Source organism: Arachis hypogaea, chromosome 2 (assembly GCF_003086295.3).
Source record: "Arachis hypogaea cultivar Tifrunner chromosome 2, arahy.Tifrunner.gnm2.J5K5, whole genome shotgun sequence".
Classification (NCBI taxonomy): Eukaryota; Viridiplantae; Streptophyta; class Magnoliopsida; order Fabales; family Fabaceae; genus Arachis; species Arachis hypogaea.
Genome location: NC_092037.1, coordinates 87,445,343 through 87,472,605, shown reverse-complemented (window position 1 = coordinate 87,472,605; position 27,263 = coordinate 87,445,343). Strand labels below are relative to the sequence as shown.

General features: G+C 32.9%; 2 protein-coding genes, 1 long non-coding RNA gene and 1 pseudogene across 6 annotated transcripts; 3 read left to right on the top strand and 1 right to left on the bottom strand.

The window, feature by feature from the left end:
* Window positions 1-1,792: 1,792 nt before the first annotated feature.
* On the top strand, window positions 1,793-3,853 carry LOC112749326 (GDP-mannose transporter GONST3). Its single transcript, XM_025797592.3, has 3 exons — window positions 1,793-2,034; window positions 2,138-2,335; window positions 2,571-3,853. Exon 3 carries the CDS (start codon window positions 2,571-2,573, stop codon window positions 3,732-3,734), a length of 1,164 nt encoding a protein of 387 aa, XP_025653377.1. The 5' UTR covers window positions 1,793-2,034; window positions 2,138-2,335; the 3' UTR covers window positions 3,735-3,853.
* A 1,508-nt stretch (window positions 3,854-5,361) lies between these two features.
* LOC112749318 (uncharacterized) lies at window positions 5,362-10,029 on the top strand. Of its 3 annotated transcripts, XM_072219346.1 has the most exons (4): window positions 5,362-5,501; window positions 6,572-7,160; window positions 7,763-8,512; window positions 8,990-9,416. In XM_072219346.1, exons 2-4 carry the CDS (start codon window positions 6,783-6,785, stop codon window positions 9,086-9,088), a joined length of 1,227 nt encoding a protein of 408 aa, XP_072075447.1. In that variant the 5' UTR covers window positions 5,362-5,501; window positions 6,572-6,782; the 3' UTR covers window positions 9,089-9,416. The 3 variants fall into 3 exon arrangements, with proteins under 3 accessions (XP_072075447.1, XP_029148427.1, XP_072075446.1); XM_029292594.2 differs by lacking the exon at window positions 5,362-5,501 and having other exon boundaries at window positions 6,115-7,160; XM_072219345.1 differs by lacking the exons at window positions 5,362-5,501; window positions 8,990-9,416 and adding an exon at window positions 9,749-10,029 and having other exon boundaries at window positions 6,338-7,160.
* Window positions 10,030-11,694: 1,665 nt separating this feature from the next.
* On the bottom strand, window positions 11,695-14,046 carry LOC112719829 (uncharacterized; annotated as a pseudogene).
* An 11,527-nt stretch (window positions 14,047-25,573) lies between these two features.
* Window positions 25,574-26,898, top strand: LOC112749311 (uncharacterized). Of its 2 annotated transcripts, none has more exons than XR_011873525.1 (3): window positions 25,574-25,706; window positions 26,361-26,411; window positions 26,645-26,782. It is a non-coding gene; the product is annotated as an uncharacterized lncRNA (long non-coding RNA). The 2 variants fall into 2 exon arrangements; XR_003175089.3 differs by having other exon boundaries at window positions 25,606-25,732; window positions 26,645-26,898.
* Window positions 26,899-27,263: the final 365 nt, after the last annotated feature.

Genomic DNA, 27,263 nt, shown 5'->3' with positions numbered 1-27,263 from the left:
GATAGCCCTTTGCATTGATGCACATTGATCGGTGAGAATCCCTTTCGGAGCATTTCCTCCCATGCAACGAATCCAACATTGAAATAACCATTTGAATTATTCAATATCTGCATTTTTCATCAAAGTACATCTAAGAAATGTTGACTGACCGTGGTGATTCACGCTAACAAAAGAACCACAAACCAGAGCCTGATACAAATTACGACAAAACAGAATTAAAATCAATAAATACACCTAAATAATGATCTTATACACCAAAAAACCTCCAATATACACCTCTGCAGCAAATTCATAAAACAACATTAATTCAGCATCATAAACCAGAACAACATATTACCTGTTTGTATTGTAGGTGGTGTCAAATGAAATAATATATCCGAAATACTCACTGGCAGCTCTACTCCTTGCATCCGCCCAAAAATCAAGCTTAATGGACTGATTGTCCTCGAGTTCAAGCTCGAAAAAGAAATTCTGATTCTTCTCTTTCTTTCTTAATAAGTATTTTCCGAATTCTTTTGCATCCTCTTGTTCTGAAACATTCCGCACTTCTCTAGTGATGTAATTCCTCACGTCTTTTTCGATAAAATTTAACTCGCGGTGACCCTCGGCTGCTGCAACAAATGATTGGAAAGTTTTGCTAGGTCTGATATCGGCTTCCTCGTTATTCTCCATTGTACAACGCACAGATATGATTAGTTCCCTATGTTGTTTGAGTATCTGTGCTTGATCTGTATAGCAAGGATGTGAATGATGCAACACGACCTTCGAAATGATCCAAACACCAACATCCTTTAATACGTGTATATAAATTCTTGTAGGACAATTTAAACCAGCTGAGGGATTTGTCTTTTCGGTCGGAGATATTTTTTATTTCCATTTTCCCTCTCTGCTACATGTAATCAATTGATTCTTAATTTGATTTCCCTTCTTATTTGTGCTCTGAACTCTTGTAGAAAAACCTACAACATTCGAATAATTCTTATAGAATTTTGCACCATCTTCAAGGGTGTTAAAAGTCATCCCAACCTTGGGGACAAATTGGTCATCAACACCACAGAAGGTATGCAAAATACATTCAAAATACACCATATTAAAACAAGCATAAACTATGGAATACAAATACAAATATAAAACCATCATCAAAAATAAGAAAAACCATATTCATGAATCATGACTAAACAGAAACTAAAATAATTCAACTAAAATAATAAGACAATTTACCCTCCGTCAAATGAAAAGTCATAAACTGTAAATATACCCAAACTTTCTTAAAATATACCCAAATATTCTTGATCTACACTCGAATGTCTGATATAAAATGGACAAAATTATTTTAATTTTAATGAGAACTAGTACACTATATTCAATTCAAATAAGGAAGAATAAACAGCAAATATCACAGGCAAGGTTCACGCATTATTCAGCTACACAATTAAAAACTACTAACTAGATTCAAATTAAGATTCAATCACTAACTAAAACTAAATTATACCTCAGGAACTTCATTCGATTCAGTTTTAAAATCCATTTTGCTTTGGTTCAGCTGACAATCTAAAGTTGAATCATCCATTATCTTCAAAAACGATTTCACAGTTTGATGTAAAAAAACATTGGATAAATGTACAATGAAAAATCTGAAGTACGTAAATGAAGAAGGAAAAAGCAAAGAAAAATGCACGTAAAAGACGAAGGAGAAGGAATAGAGAAATGCCGCGTTGATTGAATTAAAGGTAACATCAATTAGAAGACTTGACTTGTAGGGTAAAATAACTTGTATGTAGAGATTAATTGTAACTTGAATTACTAATTGATCACTTTTAAATTCTTAAAAAAAAAAAAGAAGAAATTACTTTTTATCGTGTGTGTTATTTCTTTTTTCTTTATTTAGAAATTGTGAGGGTGAAGATTGAAGAACTCGTTGTACGATGAAGGAGGCAGCTGCGGCCACTCCACTCTTCTTCTTCTTCTTCTTCTTCGCTCACAAGAAGTTGCAGCAATAAACATTTCACAATCAAATTACACACGTTCCCAAAGGTCAGCGTCAGCAACGTTTCTTTCCCAGTTTCCCTCCGCCATTAACGCATTCTGCTATCATCACTCCCTTTTTCACTGTTTTCACTCTTCCAATTCTACTCAGATCTGTGCGAATTGGACTGCAAACAGTGAAATCCCTGTTATGCCCTCACCCTAATATCAGACAGACACTTCATCAACTGCACCACCGACACTGTAGCCAATACCCACGCCGCCGTCCGGTGTCGTCCTCCTCCGCTGGCACCATTAGTCCTCTCGTGTCCCTCGACGGCAGCCTTCTCCGTCCAACGCCTTCGACCAGGTCAGTTCTTTTTCCCAATTCTTTTGGGGTCTAAATTTATATTTTCTTCGTTTTTTTATTCATTTTTAGAGATTTTGTTGCTGGAATTTAATTTTACGCCATTTTTGTTAATTTAATTTTACACCGTTATTCGGATTTTAGTATAAAATAACAGTCCGACGGTGCAGTTCTAGTGCAAAATTATGTGTTGCTATAGTCTGAAATGTTGTTATTTCTTTTGTTCGGTTGTGTTTAGATGTCTAAAGACAATGACGTGGAAAACCCAACTATTAACCCAAGCATCAAAGTTGAAAAGGATGCCAATCTGAGTGCTACTGCTACTGCGACTGTTGCTGATGTTGATATCAAGGGAAATTGGTACAATGCTTTGTTGCAACAAATCTCCGTGTATGGTGTTGCTGCTGGTTATTGTTTATCTGCATCACTGCTCTCAATTATCAACAAATGGGCTATAATGAAGTTCCCTTACCCGGGCGCATTGACAGCCCTGCAATACTTCACTAGCGCAGCTGGAGTCTTTATCGTTGGCCGGCTCAAGTTCGTTGAGCATGATCCGCTTGATTTATTGACAATGTGGAGGTTTTTACCTGCTGCTATCATTTTTTATCTCTCGCTCTTCACCAACAGTGAGCTGCTCTTGCATGCCAATGTGGATACGTTTATTGTGTTCCGGTCGGTTGTACCGATCTTTGTCGCAGTAGGGGAGACTCTGTTCCTTCACCAGCCATGGCCCACACTGAAGACATGGGCATCCCTGGCCACAATCTTTGTGGGGAGTGTGCTATATGTTGCAACAGATTATCAGTTTACTTTCATGGCCTATAGCTGGGCGCTTGCGTATTTGATCAGTATGACCATAGATTTTGTTTACATAAAGCATGTTGTGATGACAATCGGATTGAACACTTGGGGTCTTGTGTTGTACAACAATCTTGAGGCTCTACTGCTTTTTCCGTTGGAGCTGATGATTATGGGTGAGCTGAAGAAGATTAAGCATGAGATTTCTGATGAGTCAGATTGGTACTCTTTCGAAGTGGTTTTGCCAGTGGGATTATCATGTTTGTTTGGTCTATCTATTTCTTTTTTCGGGTTTTCTTGCCGCAGGGCGATTTCTGCAACAGGGTTTACAGTTCTTGGTATAGTGAACAAGTTGTTGACGGTGGTGATTAATCTGGTAGTTTGGGACAAGCATTCAACATGGGTGGGAACTGTGGGACTTTTGATTTGCATGCTGGGTGGGATTATGTATCAACAATCAACAAGTAAGCCAAAGGCTGCAAAAGAAGCAACTGCACAGGAAGGTGAGGAGGAAGAACAGAAATTACTTGAATTGCAAGACAATTCAGTGACCGACAATAATGATAATGAAGTCCTTAGTAAATCAAGGGAAGAAAAATGATTATTTTCATGTAGGAAAAATTTCTACGTTTCTTTTCAAGTGTATGTTTATTTTCATAGGTATCTGATGTGAATTATAATCTCAATTTTCACAACTATTAATATACAATTCTTTACCAATTCTGTTTCTTTGAATAGCACGCTCATTGTTGTTCTATTATGTAGGTCTTTATAGTGGTTGTTATTTGATATGTCTGTTTACTCTCTGATAGATAAGATGCATCTCAATGTAGTCCTGTTTTACTTTTTTGTTTGTTAGCTGAGGAGTTGTAAAATTTAATTCTCAATTTGTTCCGTTCTTGTTTTGGAGGTGTCAAATTGAGATTATCTGCTTCTCTTACTCTAAATTGGTTACTCACATGACTATTTATGAATTATGCCAAGCCGCCAAGGTGTGTTAATGACATAAGGATCAAATGATTATTATTTTACTTAAAAATAAAATTTGTTGTTCTTTATAATTTGTTATTGGCAACTTTGCCTGGTTGGTTTGATCGTTTTTCTGTTGGATGAATCTGGATACAGGATTTAATGTTAAATCTTTTTTTTTTTCTCCTATTCATGAGGAGTATCACTAATTGGGGTTTTGATATTGATGTCCAGAATATCATCCTATTATTGCTAATTTTTTCAATCCAAGATTTTCTTTTAGAACTAATGATGTATGCTGAGAATCAGATGCCTGGCTAGTGGCCTTCCAGTACTTAGATATTGTTGCTCTGTAATGGCAATTAATATTTTATGAGCATCACCATTTCTGGGTTGTCTCCTATCGTAATGTTTACTGCATGTGCATGTTTCAGCCTATTTTATTCTTCAGGATCAAGTATTGTAAAGTAAACTAAGTGATTATGATTGATCTGTTCATGATAGATACACTAGCATGTCCGCAATCAGTATTAGATCAGTTCATAGTGGTAGTTGTCTCAGTGCATCTAACATTTTATTACAACCAAAATACTAGATTATTTTCGCAGCTGTGAGAGCCACAGGGGGAACTGAGAAGAGTAGAAGACTGATAAAAGCTATCTCTCCACTTTCTCTTGCTCCCACAAAGTTCACAACTGTCTTGTCATCTTAAATGTTTCATCTCTGGTGCAGTGGTAATATATTTTCTCTCAATGGGTTTAAGTTGTATTCATCTTCTTGTTTCCTTTTTGCAGTATGTCTTTTACTCTGTGATATCATTTCAATTGTTGCTAAGTGTGATTTTTGGAAATTGATGCATTGTGGTCTGTTACGTATCTAAGGAAAATGGGAGACTGCTTCTTAAAAGCTAGCTGTTAAGGGAAAAGAACTACTTTTCTTAAATCAATCTATTTTTTCATGGAATGCTTCAAGAATTTGTTTCTAAGCTTTTGTGAATTAGATTTGATTTAGATTTGTAGTTTGAAGTAGCTTATGCAGTGTAAAGTTAGAAGCAACATAGCTCCTACATTTTGACATTGAATTTTGGATTGTCTTTAATCTTAGAACTATGATTGCTGTTACTAATGTAATTATTGTGTACATAATAAAGCAAACAGATACAGATTAAACTGCTGTTGTAGTTGATTGACAGGTTTATCTGCAATTTCACATTCGAAAATTATTTCCTCTCCAGTTAATGAAGTTATTGTTGTCCAATAACAATTAGATCTTTATCTGGTTGCTGATGGTCCAGGATGTGGACTAAACAACCCTTGATTGATTGATCATAATGTTGGACTTAAATAGACTTTCACAGTAACATTCGGACACGGCAGCATAGGCATACAACTTTATTCTTGTAAGTGCTTAATTCTTGCAGATCTATGATCTTTGTTTGCATGTACTGGCTTTGAGCTTGCCATTGTGCAATGCTCCTTTTGATCCCCATACTGGTGACAACTATTGTAAGAGGACAAAAGTGCGGCTCAGTTTGAACTTCAAAAGTAGGCTAGCTTCAATTTTTTGTCACTATTTAATGCATACAATTAAATTGCTTCTTTTTGCTTCTAGGGTTGGTTTGTGAAGTGTTTTTTCCATAAAATAAAAGGGTAGAATTCAATATCAATATTCACCAATTCCAATGTGTTAGCTGCACCAACTATCCAGAAAATGATTAAAGTAATATGTAAACTACCCAAATGTTTTAACTTGGTGCATTGAAAGTTTCTCTGGGACAAGCAGATTGAAATAATGACAAAGTGTGTTGTTTCCTCTCCTTTCTCTTAGCCAATATAATCTATTAGTTTAAGACAAAATATGTATCAAAATATTTTCGTACAAACGTTTCTTCACGGTGTATCAAAATAGTTTTTTGGCAGTATAATAAGCCTAACAGTTTTCAATTAAATATTTAAATATGAATACTGCATACGCAACGGAAAATGTAAAATTAATAGAAAATTAACTAATATGTACTTGTTAATATTTAATGCCAATTTATCGTTTGTACGTATTAGATAAGATCTTGACCAATGCAATCCCTTTCGCTCTAGTCACTGTCATGTTTCATGTCGTAGCACATATAAGATAGGAGATGGGAAAGTAATATACACCTCACTGTTTCATAACCTATGGTATTTTTTCTTGCACAATACATACAAAAAGCACTGGAATGTGTCCCAATAATAATGCTATAGCCAACAAAGGAAATTTCTTCTTAGTTTCCTTCTTCACTTCACTTTCATGTTTCTTCTATTCCAGCTACAACACACAACCCCATTAATAACAAATACACTGGGAATCAAGATAAATAAAGCATAAGAAATACCCAAACCTTGCATTAAAATTAGTGCATGTGAGTTTTGTAATGGCTTCCAATATGGCTCCCAAGCAAGAACAAACATTCACCTTGAGGCTTTTGGTGGACAGAGAGAAAAATCGTGTAGTTGTGGCTGAAGCAAGTGGAGACTTCATAGACACTCTCTTTAGCTTCCTCACTCTTCCGTTGGGAACTATCATCCGGTTACTGTCGAATAACCAACAGCATGATCAACCGGCCGAGCTTGGCTGCATTAGCAATCTGTACCAAAGTGTGGAGAATTCAAGTGTTGAGGTTTTTTGGAACCATATATGCAAGGAAATGCTGCTTCGTCCGCAGAACAATTGCGAACCCCTTTGCCGAAAGCTGAAGTTGAATGTGGATGACACAGAGTCCTTAAGGTACTTCATGTGTAGCAACTGTAAGAAGGGGAGTAATTGGTTGTTGAGTACGTTTACTGGTGCTAGTTGTTGCTCTTGTGGGAAATCGATGGACAAAGAAATGAAACTCTTAGGAGATTCCGAGGATGAGACGCATACCGATGGTGTCTTTGTTAAAGGGGAAGCCATGTATTTCATCTTGGATGATCTGAGAGTTCTTCAAAGCTCTCCTAACAACTTTGTTAAGGAACTTACCCAACTTGGCTACAGGAACTTCCATAAGCTTATAGACATATCCCCATGTGTTGGACTGAAGGAGGTAACATTTTAGTTTTGTTTTTTTAAGATTTGCAAGTACAGTTCTGTTTATGAATAAGTTCATATTCAACTCAGAATTTTTAGGCTTATTATTTGTGAGATGATTGGTGTCGCTGATTATAATACTCTTGATTAAGTTCCTTAATTAGCTTCTAAACTTTTGTGTGAACTGTATCTTAATTTGATAAGAAAAAATGTATGAGTCACTTATTATGCATAGTACACTAGGGCAACTCACATTTCTATTATCAAGTGGGTCACACTTCATCCACTGATAATAAAGATGTGAGTTAACTTGGTACAAGATACAAAGTGAGCACATATATCAATATTCGATAACAGAAAATTGTATGGAGAAATTATTAGGTATTCATGGAGTATTTAAGTAGATTTATGCTCATATTATTAACAAATTGACTTTTTAGCTAAACATACAAGATAATGGTGATTGGTGAGTCTTAGACAAAAATGTCTCTTTATTAATAGTATGAACATAATCCACCTAATTACTCTCTGTGCACCTACCTAATAATATATTTTTTAATGATGCTTGATAATGAGAAACATTCTAATAACTTTTTTTTTTTATCTATAAAAATAAAGATTCTGGACTTACTAAAGCAGGCATTGACCTCCAAGTCTGCTCTCAGTGATGTATTCTTTGCATATGGAGAATCTTTGGGGATGTGCACTTTCTCACCAAAAATTGGACCAAAACATGAAGAACCTGGATTTGATTTTGGTGTTTCTATAAACCTTAAGGTAATATTGAGAAAATCAAAGAAGAAGATAGTGTATGCTGAAGCAGAGGGTGATTTTGTTGATTTTCTATTCAGTTTTCTCACAGCACCCCTTGGATCCATTCTAAATCTTTTGGATGGATATTCTTCTCTTGGATGCATTGACAACTTGTACAAAAGTGTGAAAGAACTCAATTCATCACGGCTCACAATCACAAGGCCTTCTGGAACTCCATTGCTTGATCTGCGAGTCGCGCCACAATTCAGTTACAGGAGGCAGCCATTGAAGCTTCCTGAAGAAGATACTCCAAGTTATTGGTATGGCAGAGGTTTAATAAAGAATAGCATATGCTATGTTAATCCAAATGGTGTGATTTCTAAGAAGAGGAGTTTGGTGGAGAATCCTGATGCAATGAAACTTTTTGATCCAAGATCACCTGATGGAACAAGAGAACTTGCTGTGGGATTTGTGAAGAGGCCATCACTGTTTGTTGTATGGGATGATTTGAAAGTGATGCCACTGGCAAATGCTTCTAGCATTTGTTTTATACAAAAGATGAATCTGCCATTGGATGATTTGGAGGAGCATGTCTTGTGCATTAGGGAGGTAGAGGTAACAATGCACTTCTCACTTTTATCTTAAAGATATCATGGAGAATTGCTTTTCTTATTAGAATACTATGATAACTATGTCAAGAAATATTTCTCTTTAAACCATATCTAATTTAGTGTCCATTTTTCTATTCAATAAGAAAAATCTATACCAAATCAAGTTATGTGAAAATTAAAATTTTCACTGAAACTTTCACCTAAGAGGATCATCATCATTTACAGGTAATTTTCACTAAAAATCAATTTATTGAAAACTCTGGTTATATCACAAATATATTCATAACTATCTCATTTCCTGGGTAACCAAGATAAGTAATAAAGGAAAAAATGTAATTTTCTGTGAGCGTGTCTATATCCGTAAATATTATATTTATTTTATTTATCAAATAAAAAAACCCATATTTCAAAGTAACTATTTTTACCCTCTAGGTTCTGAGATGGAAGTAATAACCTTCATAATCCATAAATTTTCATTCAGGCACTAAACTTGTTGAGGGCTTCTTTGACATCCAAAGCTGCATTGACAGAAGGTCTATCCTACCTCTTGGAAAATCCAAACCAAGATGCTAAAGCTTGATTTTTTTTCTAGTTGGTGTGATGCTGAATAATAGAATAACCCCAATAATTTGTTTTATATATTAGAACTAGCTATCATATATGTTACCATTGAGTGAGATTCTTCTGGCATTTTGATTTTGATGCTTCCTTGTTCTATTTTGGAAGTGATGATAAGTTTGATAACTGCAAGCGCTTTGTTAGCACTAGCACAACATAACACAGCTTGACTGTTGATGCTGAATATTACGCATCTTTTTGTATATTCATCATTTCATCACTTTGAGACTCAATTGTATTATGTAATAGTGATGAAATAAAGAGTTATAGGGGGTGATATTACTGTGAAACATGAGGAATTGATAATAATGGCCAATGTGGTAGTGCATTATAGAATGGTTTTGAAAACTTTTGTCAACATCATGTTATAGAAAAATGGCAAAAATAAGGTGTTTTATTTAGGTGACACCAATGCTTTCTAAGTGTTCATGTTCATGTTCATGCATAGAAAACTATGACCTCATGATTATTCAACTTCGCAAGGAAATAGCGAATACATTTACACCTGTCACAGCATATTGTTTTATATATAAGGGGATATTATATGAAAGAGCAACAAAGTGTATAGTATAACAATAACATTTTTACAGGATTATTTTACCCCCCTTTAAACTTGTTGCAGGTTAAGAAAAATGCTCTGGAGAGGGACAAATAATAGTTGAAGATTATGGCCAGAATTCAGCAGTTTGTCCCGTATGCTAAGAATAAACAGAATTGAATACAGTAATTAATGATTAATAAGTAAAAATAACATGAAGCATATAGCTTAGGCACCCCCAAGAAGAATAATATGATTTAATATCTAATTTGTTTAATGTACAAAAGCCACAAGAGCATAGCACAATTCTGTACCATCTATACCAATTGTAGAAAATAAGATTTAAGATTAAGATTCTCAGGCTATCCTCGACATGTCAACACCGAAACAATGAAACTCAAAAGAAAATGACAACTTCCAAGCTAGCATTCATGGATCTTCACTCAGCTTTCCATTGAATACCATAGTAGCCAATATCAAATTACCAAAAGAATCCTTATCCTTATCAACCTAAGGATATGGAAATACAATCTATTTACACATCACTTGACACTCCTTGTCTGGTTGGAAGAGCAGGGTTCCCATTCAAGAATATGTTCCACCTCAGAGGGAGTCATAAATTTGGAATCCTAAATAAAAAAGAGAACCCAAAATATAGTTAGGAGGAGCACTCACGAATTATAAATACAGTAAGAGAAGAAAAATAGATGGAAAGCTTATGTTTGCAGATTGGAGAAACAAATCAGTCGACAGCATCCTTAAATATAGTACATCCCAAAACAAACTATCACCAACATAAATTATCTTCATCTCATAAAACTCATCTTTTATGTATACATATGTCATGTGAATTAACCAGATGCAGCACCACAATGTCAAATTAAATCCACACACACATATACATAAGAAATAACCAAAGCAGGTCATAAGCAGGGAGTATCACGTATTCCATGTCATTTCTTAATTCCTACTCTAACCCCAAAATTTGAAATAATTCATCTCACCTCCTTGCTATTGTTCATTAGTAGACCTTTACTGATCATTTCACTAAGAAGCTTTAGTGCTTGCTCATTCTCATCTCTAGCAAGAAGTGCTCGAATAACTGTTTCATAACTTGCAGCATTTGGAAGACAACCATTTCCTTTCGTTTTTGAAAACAAGGTCACCGCTTCGTCAATCAAACTCTCTTTACAAAGCCCCCTTATCATAATATTATAGGTCACAACATTTAGACGATAATTATTGATCAAAAGATGCTAAAAAAACTCCCTTGCTGTCCTTACTCTTCCACATTTGCACAAACCATTCAAAAGAATACTGGACGATGCCCTTTTGTCAATAATTTTCTGAAATAGTGCAATTGTCTCATCAAGATGTTGGATTTTGCATAAAGCATCTAATAATATATTGTAAGTGAACAAATTAAGGGGTTGTCCACTCATGCATTTCATCAAGAAGATCCTGTACACATGATATTCTCCCTCATTTGCACAATCCATGAATAAGGAAAGTGTAGCATCTAGGGATTAGATTGCATCTAGGAAAGCAAGAAATAGATTTATTTTTGAACAGGAGATTGTGGCTCCAGGGAAGACAGTTGAAGCTCCCTCCAGTTACTGTTACTGGAAGAGATGAAATCTAATCCCTAGATGCTACACTTTCCTTTCCTTTTCTTTCCTTTCACTTCTTCTTTAGTTATTAATATTTCCATTTCATTTTTAGTGAATTAATTGGGATAACCCTTATTTTATTTGTTTGTTTTCATTTGTCTGTCCTATATATGGACCCCACTGTATTTTTTCAAGCATTGAATAAAATACCATTAACTCTGGAAAAAAAAATAATAGCATTTGCTGACTTACAAAGATATCATCACTTACAAAATAGAACAACGTACAAGAACCAAAATAAGAAACACCATACATGTCTCACTCAAACATAACATACTCAATAGTTAGCGAATTTCAGAAACGGAAATATCATGGTAATGCTCAATCATTCAGCCCCCGTATCACCAACTAGAGAAAGTTTCAAGCTCTAGCATCTTGATTTGGCATCTCCAAGAGGTAGAATAAGCCTTCTGTCAACGCAGCATTGGTTGTCAAAGAAGCCCCCAACAGGTTTAGTGCCTGAACATGTATGCATACATTTATTTTAGACTAGTTATAATGGAAGAATTTTGTGCTATTAAAATGTCAGACAGATTGTTCTTGAGAACTACTATAGAAACATACCAAATTAAATTTTCAACTCAAGAATCACACTGCACTAGGGCATTCCTTGATGCATTTTATATTTGCCAGTATAGCATTATGGATCATTTTATCTCTTCAACACTGCTGATTAACATGGATTATATAAATAACAGGATCTCTGAAGGTAATATTATAGCAATATTACATTGCCTGCAAATATTATTATTTTAGGCAAATATTTGTCCAGCAATAACTTGCATCCACATTATAAGAATTTGCACACATTTAACACATAGTTTACATCTATATTTAGGAGAGTTTATACACAAATAAAATGTATTTATTAAGGATAATTTAGTGTTTGTTCTAGTCAAATACCGACCAAAGATGCCAAAATCAGCTGGCCCCCAGGATTTTCTAGAAATTATTCAAGAATGGATTATTGGATTATTACCTCTGCACTCCCAATTCTGATGACATACTCCTCCAAATCATCAAATGGAACATTCATCTTTTGCATAAATGAAATGCTGGAAGCATTAGCCATTGGTATCACATGCAGATCATCCCACACAACAAACACCGATGGCCTCCTCACAAACCCCACTTCTTTCTGGCCATTAGGGGATCTTGGTTCATAAAATTGAGTGTTCATATCGATAAGTGACTTTGGGATCAATAGTCCGGAGATATAGCCATACTTGTAATCACAAGTCTCACGAATCTGTAACGGCTGCCATTTCTTGAAACCGAATTGGGGCGCTACGTGTGGATTCAGCAAGGGATGTCTTGTGACGATTTTTTCTGTGAAGAACCATGATGAATTGAGGTCCTTGACACTATCGTACAAGTTGTCCATGCATCCCAGAGAAGCATTTCCATCCAAAACATTTAGAACCGATCCAAGTGGTGCCGTAAGGAAGCTTAATAGAAAATCAACAAAATCCTCCTCAGCTTCGGCATGGAGTATTTTCTTCTTGGATTTGCTCACAGTTACCTTAAGGTTTCTGTAATAATCACTTCTACCATGGTTGATGGTTTGTCCAATTTTTGGTGAGTAAGTGGACATCCCCTTAGAGAATCCATTTGCAAAGAAAACATCTCTTAGAGGTTAATGCTTGCTTTAGTAAGTCCAAAACCTAAAAAGAAAAATGCCAGAAAGAGAAAAAGAAATCAACATAAAAGCAAATTGATTGAAAGCTTTTTTAGCAGCTTCATCACTTCTACCATGGTCTTTGGGTTGTTCCTATATTTGGTGAAAAAGTGGACATCCCCTAGACTCTATTTGCAAAGAACAAATAACTGAGGACAGTCTTGGAGGTTAATGCTTGCTTTAGTAACTCCAAAATCTAAAGAGACAATGCCAATAAAGAGAAAAAATCATCATAGAAGAAAATTGATCGAAAGGTTTTTAGCAGCCTCATCAATCATTACATATGTCTTTAAGTCTTTAGTTAGATAATAAAAATAGGGAGATGAAAATTTAACGGATGCAAAATATGATTTTACTCTTCAAAAGAAAAGCAAAGTTACCTCCTTCAGACCAACATTTTGATAAATTTCTGTCAAATTGTTGAAATCTTTGTAGCCAAGCTGGACAAGTTCCTTCACAAAGATTCTAGGAGAGCTTTGAAGCACTTTCAAATTATCAAAAATCAAGTACATGGCTTCTCCTTTAACAAATACTCCATCCTCACGACGATGAGTTACTTCACTACTGGAATCATTCACCATTATCTTCGGTTCTTTGTCCATCGGGTTCCCACATTTGATGCATGTAACACCTGAAAAAGCACTTAACAAAGAATTACTTCTCTTACAGTGGTTACTACAAATGAAGCTCCTTGTGGGCTCATTGTCATCCACATTAAGCTTCAGTTTCCTGCAAAGAGCTTCACATGGGTTTCGCGGTCGAAGCAGCATTTGCTTGCATATGGCGTTCCAGAAAACCTCATCAGTTGCATTTTCCACGCTATTGTACAGATTGTTGATGCAGCCAACCTTAGCTTCTTGATGCCCGTTCAGCTTATTCTTCGAGAGAAGCCTAATGATAGTTCCCAGTGGAAGAGTCAGGAAACTAAACAGAGTTTCTATAAAATCTTTACTTGCTTCAGCCATAACTACACAGCTTTTCTTTCTGTCCACCAAAAGTTTTAATGGGAATGTTTGTTCTAGCTTCGAAGCCATGCAACGTTGCTACTTGCTACTACCACGTAAGAAGGAAAATTTGAGTGGGTTTAGCGCAAGGAAGAAGGTGATTCCTAGAATGTTAGGTAAGTGAAGGGATGTGATGTTTGGAGTTGCAAAGAGAATATGCGGAGAGAATTAGTGTCCTCGGTTACCAAATACTGCCAAGTACCAAAGCATGCGTTAATTATGAAAATGGTGAATTCCAGTACAGAGAATAGCTTTTTTCGATGCTGAAGAATTGAAGATATATTGACCACGAATGACCTGAAGACACCTGGAATATAGAGTCCACACCATTCAACTTGGTTTAATTCATCTAAAACAACTGCAAATTTCTTAGTTTCAAAAATAATTATTATTTATCTAATTTAGAAAGTTAATTATAATTTTACTACTAGATCACTAACTAATAAAAAATAAAAATTTATCTATCTTGTGTTATAAAGATATAATAAAATTATAAATTAAAAAAAATTATTAGAAATAAAGAAAATCAATTTTTATTGTATTAATTTTATATTTATTTAAAAAGATGATACTCTTAGATCTAATTTGGATAAACAGTTTAATTAAACTCTTTTTAAAAAAATAGTTTAAACAATAAATGATTATATTAAAAGTAGCTTATAAATAAGTTATTTTGTGTTTAGATTTTTAGTTTTAAAAGTGTTTATTTTATTAAAATGTGATAAAAAGTAGTAGTGTTATAAGAAAAGTCATTTTTTTAACTTCTCTGTAAATTTTTAAATAGCTTCTTAAAAAACTGCAATTTAATTTTAAAATTGTACCAAACATTAATACTACTATTTTTCATAAATTAAAAGTATAAAAAAATTACTTTTAAAGCTTTTCAACTCATTTACACAATAAACGATATATCTACGAACTTATTTGATTTAAACTATAAACGACATAAACAAGATGCCCACCTACATAAGCAAATCGTTTATAGTGTAACTTTAGTTATTTTTAAACCATTTTTTATTTTCTTTCTCTCTCTGCCAGTCATTTTTATTAATATTATCGAAGTATTCAGACATTATAGCACGAATAGATGCATGAGAGGATGACATCAACTGTTTGAATGCGACCTAGTATATCACTAGGGCGATCAACTTTCAAATTAGTATTGTTATTTTCTTGTTTTAGTTAAATAAACATATAGTTATAATTAGGATATTTTTATAGATTTAATATATGTTAAATGGTGGGATGTATTTTTAATAAGTGTTAATTAATTAATTTAATTTAACTTATTAATTAATTTGATTTATTTAGTAAATGTTTATTATATTTTTTTATTTTTTTAATTAATATTTTATATTTTAATTTTTAATATGCTAAATAACTTATTTTATTGTTATTAAATGTTTTCATGTGTATTACGTTTGTTGGATAAATTTTTTTAATATTTGATTTTTAAAATTAATTATTTTAAATCCAACTAAATTATGAAATGTTAAATAATTGTTTATTATAATTTTTATTTTTTATTTCGAAATTTATATTTTTATTTTTGAAATAGATTTGTTATTAAAATTTGTTATTTTTTAAAAGAGGTCTCGCCTACTACTCTCTAGGCGAGTGAGCCCCACTTTTGCACCACGCGGCGCCATTTTTTCTTACTTGAAGGAGGTTAGATTTGGCGACATGGTGCAACTCAGAGACTTTGTATTTGACAACTTCCTAATTACTACATTTGTGAAGTATTAGCATCCAAAAACCTACACTTTTCACCTACCATGGGGTGAGTGCACCATCACCCTAAAAGACGTTGCGTATCATAGGTTACACACTTATGGAGAGCAAGTGGGCTGCCAGTGACGGATCCAGAAAATTTTGGTAGTGGGGGCAAAATTTATATGACATTATAATTATTTTTATAATAAAAATAATATATGTATATAAAAAATTAAATATTAAATTATTTATTAATTATTATATATCTGTGTATAAATATGTATTGTTTAACTTATTTTTAATGTGTATTTTATATTTTAATATATATTTTATACAAATAATTATTTTTTATGTACATATAACATAATTATTGTTATGATTATATTTTATTATTGTAAAATATGATTAGCCTTCAAAATATCTAATATATAAATTACAATACTAAAATAGTAATTTAAATAATAATATATAATTTAAATTTCTATTATTTTAGGTTTTATATTTTAAAAAATTAAATAATTTTTCTGTTAACTACCATCAAAATTTCTCTCTTTTTATATATATTACTAAATAATTATTTAAAAATTCACTTCCTAACACAATTAGAAGTCGACTCTTATTTATATTTATAGTTAAAAAAGTTCTTTCAATTAATACAGTTGTTATGAAAAAATTAAAGCTAATTTGAAAATAAGATAAATAATATTCTTTTAAGTTGATTTTTAAAAAAGAACACTAATTTCGTTTAAATTTGAGAATTGATCATTCTAAGTTTTAACGAATTTCTAATATAAAATTTTTAAATTGACGATTAAGTACCAAAAGTTGAGTAAAAATTTATTGTGGGGTCAAATTTAATAATCTAATGGGGACAAATAAATATTATTATCATATACTACTCAAAAAAATTTCAAATTGTAGTGGGGGCGCTTGCCCCCACAACAATGTATGTAGAACCGTCCCTGATACCTGCACTCGACTTGGAAGTGGGTATAGGAACTCATCGATGCTAGGTCTCCTCGTACTCAGTAGCAGGGGCACAGAGGAAGGAGTCATTTTTCATCAAACTGACATAGTTTAGTGACTGAGTACGACATATGTCAGCTATTGCATATGCAACCTCCCTTCGACAGTACACGAGGTGTTACATCCTGTTGTTGATCGAGGGTTACATGATGTCAGATAAGTCAAATAATCAGGTTCATTTCAGGTGGTTGTTTATATTAAAGGACTTTAAGAGGTGTCACAGTTTGTATTGGAGATCCGCTGTACTTATATGGACGTACCACTCCTTATACTCTACAACACATCAATCTACCACTGATATTGTTGGATACACTTTGCTATTAGTCTCGTAGATATACCATAAATTTTTTCAGTAGTGTCCACCTGAGAGATAAATTCTAACATTTTTCTTGGCCATGAGGCAACTATTTTTATATACGATTTTTGTCCTTTCTATTTATGTAATTCAACTTCTTTTCTGCATAAACTGAGACATTGTTATTGTTACATATATCCACAGGTTAATAGGTATGGACCAATAGAATAGGAATCAGTTTGACCAATAAACTGAGACATTGTTATTGTTACATATATCCACAGGTTAATAGGTATGGCCCAATAAAATAGGAATCAGTTTGACCAAAGAATTTTTCGATGCGTCTTTCATTGGATTGGTTGCAATTGCATAAAGCACACAAAATTATTTTATTTAGTTGTCTCTAATTAGTTTTCCTATATAATGAACGTAACTTGATTATTATATTATACTTTGTTTCGCAATTTCTGTGGATGTTGTACGATGATCTAGTTTTGCAGGCCATCAGCCCATACTGGTTGAGAGAGGAGGCAGAGTGGAAGACATGGATTATTGTAGCTTCTTTTGTCTGTTTCTGTAAGAATTCGATTTTTGGTAAACTGACTTTTTTAGCTATTTTGTAACTTATTTCGCAAAATCTTTAACCACAACCCAAAAATTATTAGTAAGGCAGACTCAATGGTAAAAAAATTAGAAAATAATAATTAATAGGTCAAATTTAACTTTATGAGGATAATTAATTTCTCTAAGTCAAATTTGACTAGTAAAAAATAAACACTTTCTTGCCATTAGTTTATTTTTCTCGCTAGAAATTTTTTGAGTCAGGAATTTACTTTTAGTGATGGTTTTGCGTGCACAAAAAAAAGTTAGTAACCAAAAAACTCAGAATCAATGGTAAAAATAATTTATACGTTAGTAATTGTATCCCAATATTAATATCAGCCATCAATTAATAATTTATTTCTTTAACAATAAATTTTAGTTATCAATTATTTTACCACACGATAAAAGTTACTCCCGAACCGAATTTCTATCTAGTATTCCGCAAACGATTCTTAGAGATTCCGAATCTTCTTACTTGCCACCCAAGTAACTCGTTCCTCCCTCTCAGCCTCTAGACCGAGACTATCTCAGTCTCTTACCTACTTGACTGTATTTTTAACCTCAAATAACTAATTGCGATTAACTGTAGATAAGCTCGACACGCAAGCACTGACTAAACTTTCTCGTTTTCACGCCCTTTCTTTATTAATATCTATTTCTTGTCCACAAATATTTTCAATGTCTTACCACAATTAATCTACCTTAAACTCAAATTTTTATTTAAGGAATCCTTGATCACAAAATTTATGAAACACTTTATGTATTTTTGTACAAAATGGCCAAGTTTTAGGGAGAGAAAGAGTAAATTCTTGCACTCCTCCTCCATGTCCCAACCATCATTTCTACAGTTCTTCTATTGTTCTTCAAGTGTTCTTCAAGACCAAGTTATACAAAAATAATTCTTTGTCCGTCTTCACTAATTCTCGTGTTTTTAACGAAAATTCAATAAAGTGAGCTCTTGTTCCTTCTTTATTTTTTTTTATTTTTTCTGCAGTAATCATGATAAATTTTTGCACTTTTATGTATCTAAAAAACCTCTCTTGAAGTCCATATAGAATACATCTAATGAGTTATACAAATTCAAGCACATAATGATTAAATTTTAACACTTTTTGCAATGCTTTTAGCCAAACAAAAAGTACACCATAGCCAAATATGTTTCCGTCTTTGTGAGAGTATTTTATGGTATTTAAGAGGTCTAGTAACTGAATTAAATAAGAAGTGAGAGTTAAGAATAGTTAGAAGATATTTGTATTTAATTTGGTGTTCATATAAGTTATTTTTTAGTGATTTTTGTGCTTAATTTTATAATATGTAAATTTAGTGGTACTTCTCTATTTTTGACTTGCTATTTGAGTTATTTGAGTGTTATATGAAATTTTCTTTGAAAATTATGTAGAACCACTGAAATTATTTAAAACACTCGGGTTTAAGTTTTAAATTTTAAAAGTCATTACAAGTGAAAAAAAATATAAAAAATGTACCTCTAAAAATTTCAGCTTAAGAGCACAAAAATTAGGGTAAAAAAGAATTAAAAAGGAGTTAAAAAATATAAAAATAAAATGGGTGTTATGTAACTAGCCCTGAAAAAGTACTTGACATAAAATAATCACTTATCTTACATTTGATGGCACACAGTTACAGATCAAAAAAATTTTATCCGTGGGATAAAATATATATATATATATATATGATAATAATTTTATAATTATATATTTTATTATTATAAAATATAATTAATCTTCTAGTTATTTAACTAATAGATTAAAATAATTGTTTAGTAATTTAACTAATAATATATTACTTAGAATTTTATTCTTCTAAGTTTCATAGTTTAAAAAAATTGAATAATTCTTTCATTATTAATACAATTAAATGTTAATTTTTTGTTATATGTTAATTAATAATTATTTAAAAATTAATTTTTTTTCATAAGATTGAATTACAAAATCAACTCTTTATAATATACATAATTAAATTTAAAATTTCAATTAATGTCATTAATTATTACTAATAGATATTTGTGTATTTAGATTTTATGTTTTATTTCAATAGTTAATATTACTATATCTCAAAATTTAAATTTTGGATGAATCTTACTATTGAATGAGGGACTAAGGACAAATAAATTTTTATGCCATATAATACATGTAACTTTATAAAATCTCAATGAGAACATGGGAGCTACTCAAATGAAGATGCAAAAAACATCTTTTTATGAAGATGCTTTGTATAAAAATGTGATTTATTGATTTGGCCACACTTCAAATAAAAACAACACTTTTATAACATATCAAAATCTAACCCTACACTCTATCATCTAAGGGTCAAAAAGAAAAATCATCACATGAAGATAATTATAATATCTTCATGGGAGTACCCACCTGAGAACATTTGCCCTCACACTCTCCTATGTAGATCCGTCCCCAGGGTACACATGAAGCACCTTGTGGGCTCAGTGTGATCCACATTCAGCTTCAGTTTCCTGCAAAGAGCTTCACAAGGGTTTCGCGGTCGAAGCAACATTTGCTTGCAAATTGGGTTCCAGAAAACCTCATCAGATGCATTTTCCACACTATGGTACAGATTATTGATGCAGCCAACCTCAGCTTCTTGATCATGGTTCTGCTTGTTCTTCGACAGAGGCTGAATGATAGTTCCCAGTGGAAGAGTAAGGAAACTAAACAGAGTTTCTACAAAATCTTTACCAGCAAAAGTTTTCATATAAGGGAAAATGGTCTCCTCGGTTACCAAATATTAGCAAGCAAGCATGCATTAATGGAAGATAGGGACTAGGGAGTTCCAGGGCAGCGTATTGCTTCTTTCGATGCTGAAGAATTGAAGCTATATAGACAAGCGAATGGCCTGTAGACACGTGGATCATAGAGTTCACACTTTTCAACTTTGATTAATCCATCTAAAACAACTCGAAATGTTGTATGCTCCCTCGTAGCTTCTATTGTTTTATTCTCGTATGAGTCTCAATTTTTTTTTGGGTTTAGTTAATATGTGTATTTATAAAGTTATTAATAAAAAAATTTATTATAAAAAATTGTGTAAAATTTGATTTTTAATGTAATTATTGTATGTTTATTAAAACAAAAATATTTAAATTTTCTAAAAATAGTAAATTTAATATCTAATACTAAACTATTAAGAGAGGGTTGTCATGTAGTGAAAATTCAACATTTCTTAAAAGAGAGACCTTAAAGAGTTGGGTTGATTATGGTACTTTCTATAAGAGTTGTATCATCTGTGGTCTCTCTTCCTTCATTTCTTCCGCATAGGTTATATCAAAGGTAATATTAACTTCAATGGCTTTAATACTTTCTGACAACTTTTCCTCTTATTCTCTTTAACCATTAATAATTTGTTGTATTGTCTTCCTTATTTGGCTCAATTTTATGGAAATGGAGCCTATATGTGCGCTTTTCATCGATATGAAATCAAGGGGGATTAGACATGTATGTGGGGCAGAGTTTTGGCAGCTTTTGGGAGAAGAACACGGACCATCCGAGTTCTTCGTTATTGAATTTCTCTCCCCGAAATTGGATGATCCGATTTAGGATGATGGAGGAAAAAAATTTTGGTGCATATAAATCGGACCCTCCGATATGCTTGAGTTGGAAGATGAAGTCGAACGGTCCGAGTTGCATGTTGAGAGTTTGAGTTGAAGAAGACTGAAGTCGGACCGTCCGTTTTGGCTAGGAATGGCGAACCGGAAAATGAAAACGCATGGTCCGATTTGGTTGTTGGATATATTTTTGAATGAAGTTAACCTAGTCCAAGGGTCCGAGTTGAGTATAGAGGGCTATATAAAAGTGTGCAGCGAGTTAGTGCTAGGTTACCCGTCTTCTTCCCCTTCTTCAGCGGCTGCTTCTTCTGTTTCGTTTCTTTGGGTCACTTTCATACTTATTTTGATTCAGAGAAGTTAATAGTTAAGGTTAAGGTTTTTTTTTTGTCATTGAGAGAAATGAGTGACAGAGTATTAATTAAAGTGTATTATTTTGGTCAGATCTTGTTACAAACGTCTGAAGGAGTAAAGTTTATTTGTGAAAATCCATTAGATGTTGTTATTCCTTTTATCATCTCTTTTGAAGAGCTCAAGGGTGTGATCTGTGAGAAGATTGATTCTGAGAGGGCCAAAAAGATATCATGTATGCCATACAGATATCCCATACCGTTATTTGGTGGGTTCGTTCAATTTCAAACCAGATATGTGACGGGCGAAGCGAGCATGCAGGAGATGTTTTCAATGTATATTGAAAACCGGGCTCAGATCTCGTTCATCGAGTTGTATGTAGAGTTTGAACAATCCGAGGCCGACCGGAATATTCTACAGGAAGATTATAATAGTGACAGTGAAGAAGACTTCGAAAGCAACTATGAATTTGTTGTTCCAGACGGTGATGAAGATCAAGGTGACAGAACCATGTGCCCAGATGTGACAGAAGTGGCAAATGCACTTACAAACGGAGTGCCGTTTGAGGAGCCATCATTCATGCGAGTTTTAGACTTGGAAGCCATGCATGTTCCTGAATTTCCGGAATATATGACTGCAGGTACGTAATCGTGGTATAAGTGTTTTTGTAGTTAGACATTGATTGAGTTATGAAGATTTTACCCTTTTTTTAGCATTATTTAATCATGCGTTCTGTGTCGTAGTTGTCAGGATCTATCCGGTCCTCGACCCGTTAAGAAATTTATTTTTTTCTTTTATATGCTTCATGTGTTTATTAGGAAATAATATTTATGTTGTTAAGATATGGTTGTAGCAAATTGCATGAGTTTGTAACAATTATGTAGCATATTAGCCTATTATGAGACAACATTACATAGTCCACATGGCTAATACATTAATAAGTTCAGCAACATAATATGACACGTCACATACCTCTGTATACTGATTTCATCATTCAATTCTAAATTCTCTTTTAGATTCCGGAGCCATGTCAGTTTTATGCAGCTTGATCTACAGTCCTCTCTACGAGGTGCAATCCCAAATTGAAGCAGACACTCCGCCTCCATGGCTTCAAAACTACTCATTGCCATCCCTGTGATTGGAAGACCATCTGTGGGAAGACCAAGTAGTAGAGACACATCTTCAAGAGTCACGGAACATTCACCAATGGGAAGGTGAAACGTATGTGTGTCTGGGTGCCAACGTTCGATTAGAGCATTTACCAATGCTTTCTGACACTGAACTATCCCAATCTGAGACACATGATAGAACCCAGTAATTCGTAAATGCTCCTCCACCCTATCGTTGTACCGATCCGGAGAAACTGGGTGGTTACATGTCAACATTCTTAATTTCTACAAAAAAACATAACAAATTACTAGTCATATAATTAACAGTTACTAACTTACCATCATCAATCATTTCACTAAATCCTTATATAACTAATTCTTTTAACTTCTAAAATTATTTAATTAATCCTTAAAATTATTCATAATTACAAATAAAATTCATGACCTATACATTTATTCTTAATGAATATTCTCAACAATATTACAACAATTTAAATATTATCTAATACTAATTACTCATTTGTTAAACACATTTTTTCCTCAATAATAAAAATTATTAACAATCAGTATATGCCATCATGAACAATTCTACAAAATATTAATATTCATATTCTAAAAACTATAAACATTGTCATAATAAAAAAGATAACATGGCTTAATTAAAATAATCCTATTAATCATTAAACATTAATATTTTCTCACTCACAATAACAATAACAATAACATCAACATTTAAATTCTTCTATAACATTTTCTCACTCACAATAACATTTAATTTGGTTATATTTGTTTTAAATAATAATTATAATACAAAATATTAAAAAATCCCAAAAAAAAAATTTCGTCCTCTATTAAACTAGATACCTAACAGTCATCCGTTTACATTTTAAAATGTAGCAACCAACAAAATAATAATAATTATATTACTAACAATAATATTTACCACTAAAAATTAATTATAAAAAATCTAAAAAATTTAAAAATGTCATATAAATACGGGAGAATACTAACAATCAGCATTTTATTTATATATCTAATTTGCACTTCTAATAATAATAACAATAAGAAGTAAATAGTTTACATATAAAATATTAAAAAATTTCACAAAAAATTAACATCCTCTATTAAACTAAAAACCTAACAATAGCAACAGTCATCTGTTTACATTTTAAATTTACCATCTAACAAAATAATAACAATTCTACCACTAAAAATAACTTAAAAATGGTCTAAAAAATTTAAAAAAATTCTAATAAACCTTAGACAATACTAATATTTATTTTATTTATATTTCTAACTTGCACTTCTAATAATAACAACCAAAAGAAGTAAATAGTTTACAATAATAATTTTAAGTATAAAAAATTTAAAAATATTTAAAAAAAAACTTTACATAATCAGAATGACTGAGATAATGCATAATATGAAGCTCAGGTCGATCAACATCCTTAATTTTATTTTTCTTTGGCATGCTTTTAATTCTTCTACCATGCAAAGCTAAGAGGTGGGAGAGGAAGAAGAAGGGGGCTCCAAGGTGAAAATGAAATGTGGGAGAGTGATGTTCTCGGATGGTGAGAGGGGTGAATGAGTAAGTGTCTTGTTTCAGGGACCGTTTGGGGGAGCTGTTGCAACGCGACGCGTGTCCTTTCCTTCAGTAATCGGACCGTGCGTGTGCTCTCTACCAAAATTGGACGGTCCGTATGGTTTGTTGAACTCGGACGGTCCGAGTTGTGACACCCCTGACACCACAGTCTCGTCCAGCCCCTCCCTCCCCCATAATGCCGTCCAACTCCACTCGAGCTCCAATAACAAAAATAAAAAGCGCCCTTATTTCAATTAATTTTTTCTTCCTTTCATACTTGTTTTTCAAATTTCTTATTGATTTTCAAATTTTGAATTTCACCGTCATACATCATATATGCATTATTCTTACTTATTTATAACTCCTTGCTTGCATTGTTTTTTGGCCTTTGCTCATCCCCTCCTTTATTTTTCCAAGTCAGGAATGTTAATGTTAATGTCCCTCAACCGCAGCAGCAGAATGCTGAGTCCGTGTGGGCGGCGCTAGGGCTTGCAGATGAGCTTGCGGTGCAGCCTTGCTCTGAGGTGAAGAAGAATGGGGTTTCGCCTAGGACTGCAACAACGCTCATTCCAGGTCCGGCAGTTGTTACGTTGGGGTGGAGAGGAAGCCAGGTTGTCCTCTGAAGGCTGTGCTCACTGCTGATGTTGTTGCTGCTGTTGTGGCGGCAGCTGAAGCTTCAAGTGGTGACTCCTATTATGTTCATTGTTGTTTCTGATCTTGTCGCTGTTGTGAATGCATTGCTGTTGGTGCCCGTGGTTGTGCTTGCCAGTCATCATAACCGGGTCATTCATTTGAGTTATGAAATTTTATATCTATCTGAGTTAATTTTGTTTTCCCCTTTTTATTTTTATTTGTTTGTTATTCCGACAAACGAATCTAAAGAAACCATTTAAGTGCCTCCATATAGCTGAGAAAATAATTTCTCTCTCTCTCCAAGTAAAATGTGCTACTATCATGTCTCTCCTCTGCAATTTTTTTTTTCAAGAATCAATTATTGAAAAATGCAATGTGATTTCCACATCAATAGACCAGAGAATCCTGAACCATCTGAAACAGAGTTGAAGAGAGCTGATTTGTTTTTCAATTATGCATATGCGTTAGTTGCTAGCCGTGCAAAACTTGATAACTTTACAATTGAAGGTTAGTTATTTGCATCTGATATTTGTTAATTTTGGTAAGATAGATGTTTCAGTTGTATGTGATGTTTGTATTCGTGAGCAGAGCACCATTCTTTATTCATATGTTGATTTTTTTTATGCATTAATTAATGATTATGTCCACATGTACAATATATAGTAATATTACTTAAGAATGATAAGAGTTTCTTTCTTTTCTTTCTCTTTATTTTTACATTTTATGACTGATTTATTGGGTACTGTATTTGTATAGTGCAAATAGGTACAGGCAGTACTGGATGCGGCTGAAGCTGCCATTACAACTGTGAGATTTCTAGACATACATCATAAGTATATCTCTCAGGCTTCTTAGTTAATTTGATCATCATTCTCTTGGCATTTAATTTATTTTTTTTCATTTATCTTTTACTTAGGTTTAAGTCTGAGATTAAAGAATGTTCAAAAAAGGTCTGTTCATATTAGCGTGTGTTTGGTCTCTTTAGTTTTATTTAATATTAATAGATAGTATAAATGTGTATTGTGTTGTGAATTTTTAGACCTTTTAATTTATTTTTGTCTTCTTCAGACTTTGCTATTGGAATACTTTGAGCAGTATCCTCTGCATATGAGTTTTACTTCTTCTTCATTCTTTTATTTACTTTTTCATTTTAATTTTTTTAAAATTATTTTTATATATGTTTGGCAAATTTGCCTCTTTAATTTAGAAAATGTATATGTTCGGCAAAAATCATACATTTAAAGAATGTTTTTCAATTTTTTTTTGGAAATTTCTATGCATGAAGCATTAAAATTGTTTTTTCTTCTACTATCTTATTGATAAGAAATTATTATTTGGTAAGATTTTTGTCTCTTACCATGTGTGATTTTCCTCATTATGGTACTATTCTTTGCTTCTACATTTATTTGCTTATGGTTTTTAGAATTTTAACTCTGAACTTTGATCTATATTTGATTATAGATTCTGGGATACTTTACATCTCTATGATTCAAGCCTAAATATTTTCAGGAGGTATGTCAACATCTAAAGAGAGTCATGATTTCATAGAGATTATTGTTGGGTTTGAATAGAGTCATTGTGTTAGTAATACATATTATTATTGGGTTTGGATTATGTAGTTTTTCTTTTTTTTTCATGTTCTTATTGTTCATTATTTTCTTCTGATTCTGAACTTAGTATTAATTCCGGTCCACAGGATCAACTCTTTTGATAAGATACCTCTTGGTCTCCAATTTTCAATGTAGGCTATCATTAGATTGACACAAGTAGATAGAGTAGCGGAGCATTTATCACGTCATATTATGGAGCTTCATGAAATAATGAGTAAGTTTAAGGATTAGTTCTCACCAACTATTTTGTGTAAGTTTTAGTAGATAATGTTATGCATTTATTAGCATCCACCTCTCCTATACTATCAAAATTCATGGTTGCCAATTTTTGCGTATTGCTCTTTGCTCATTTGCTAATCCAATACTATAGTTCATGGTTCTAACAATGATATTTTATACTGAAATAGTCAACCTGTTTGCTCCAAGTTTATATACAAATTTCAGAAGCTCTATATATGGCATGGCACCTTCTACCTGCGTTTTATGGATCATTTGGCTCATTTGATTTAGTTCATCAAAGGTTCTGATATTTATTTTTGGCCAGTGATGGAATTCGAAGATTGCTAATTTCATCGACATGGTAATATAAACTAAATCATGTTTGAACAAAAGTTGACGACATTAATTACTCAGTGGAGGAAGATAATCTATTGATGGTTTTAATTTGTGCCATTCTCTTTTTTTTTTTTGTGAAATGTTGAAGTGAATTTTGTATTTTGGGGTTTATTTGGGTTAATTGCACAAATAATTCGTG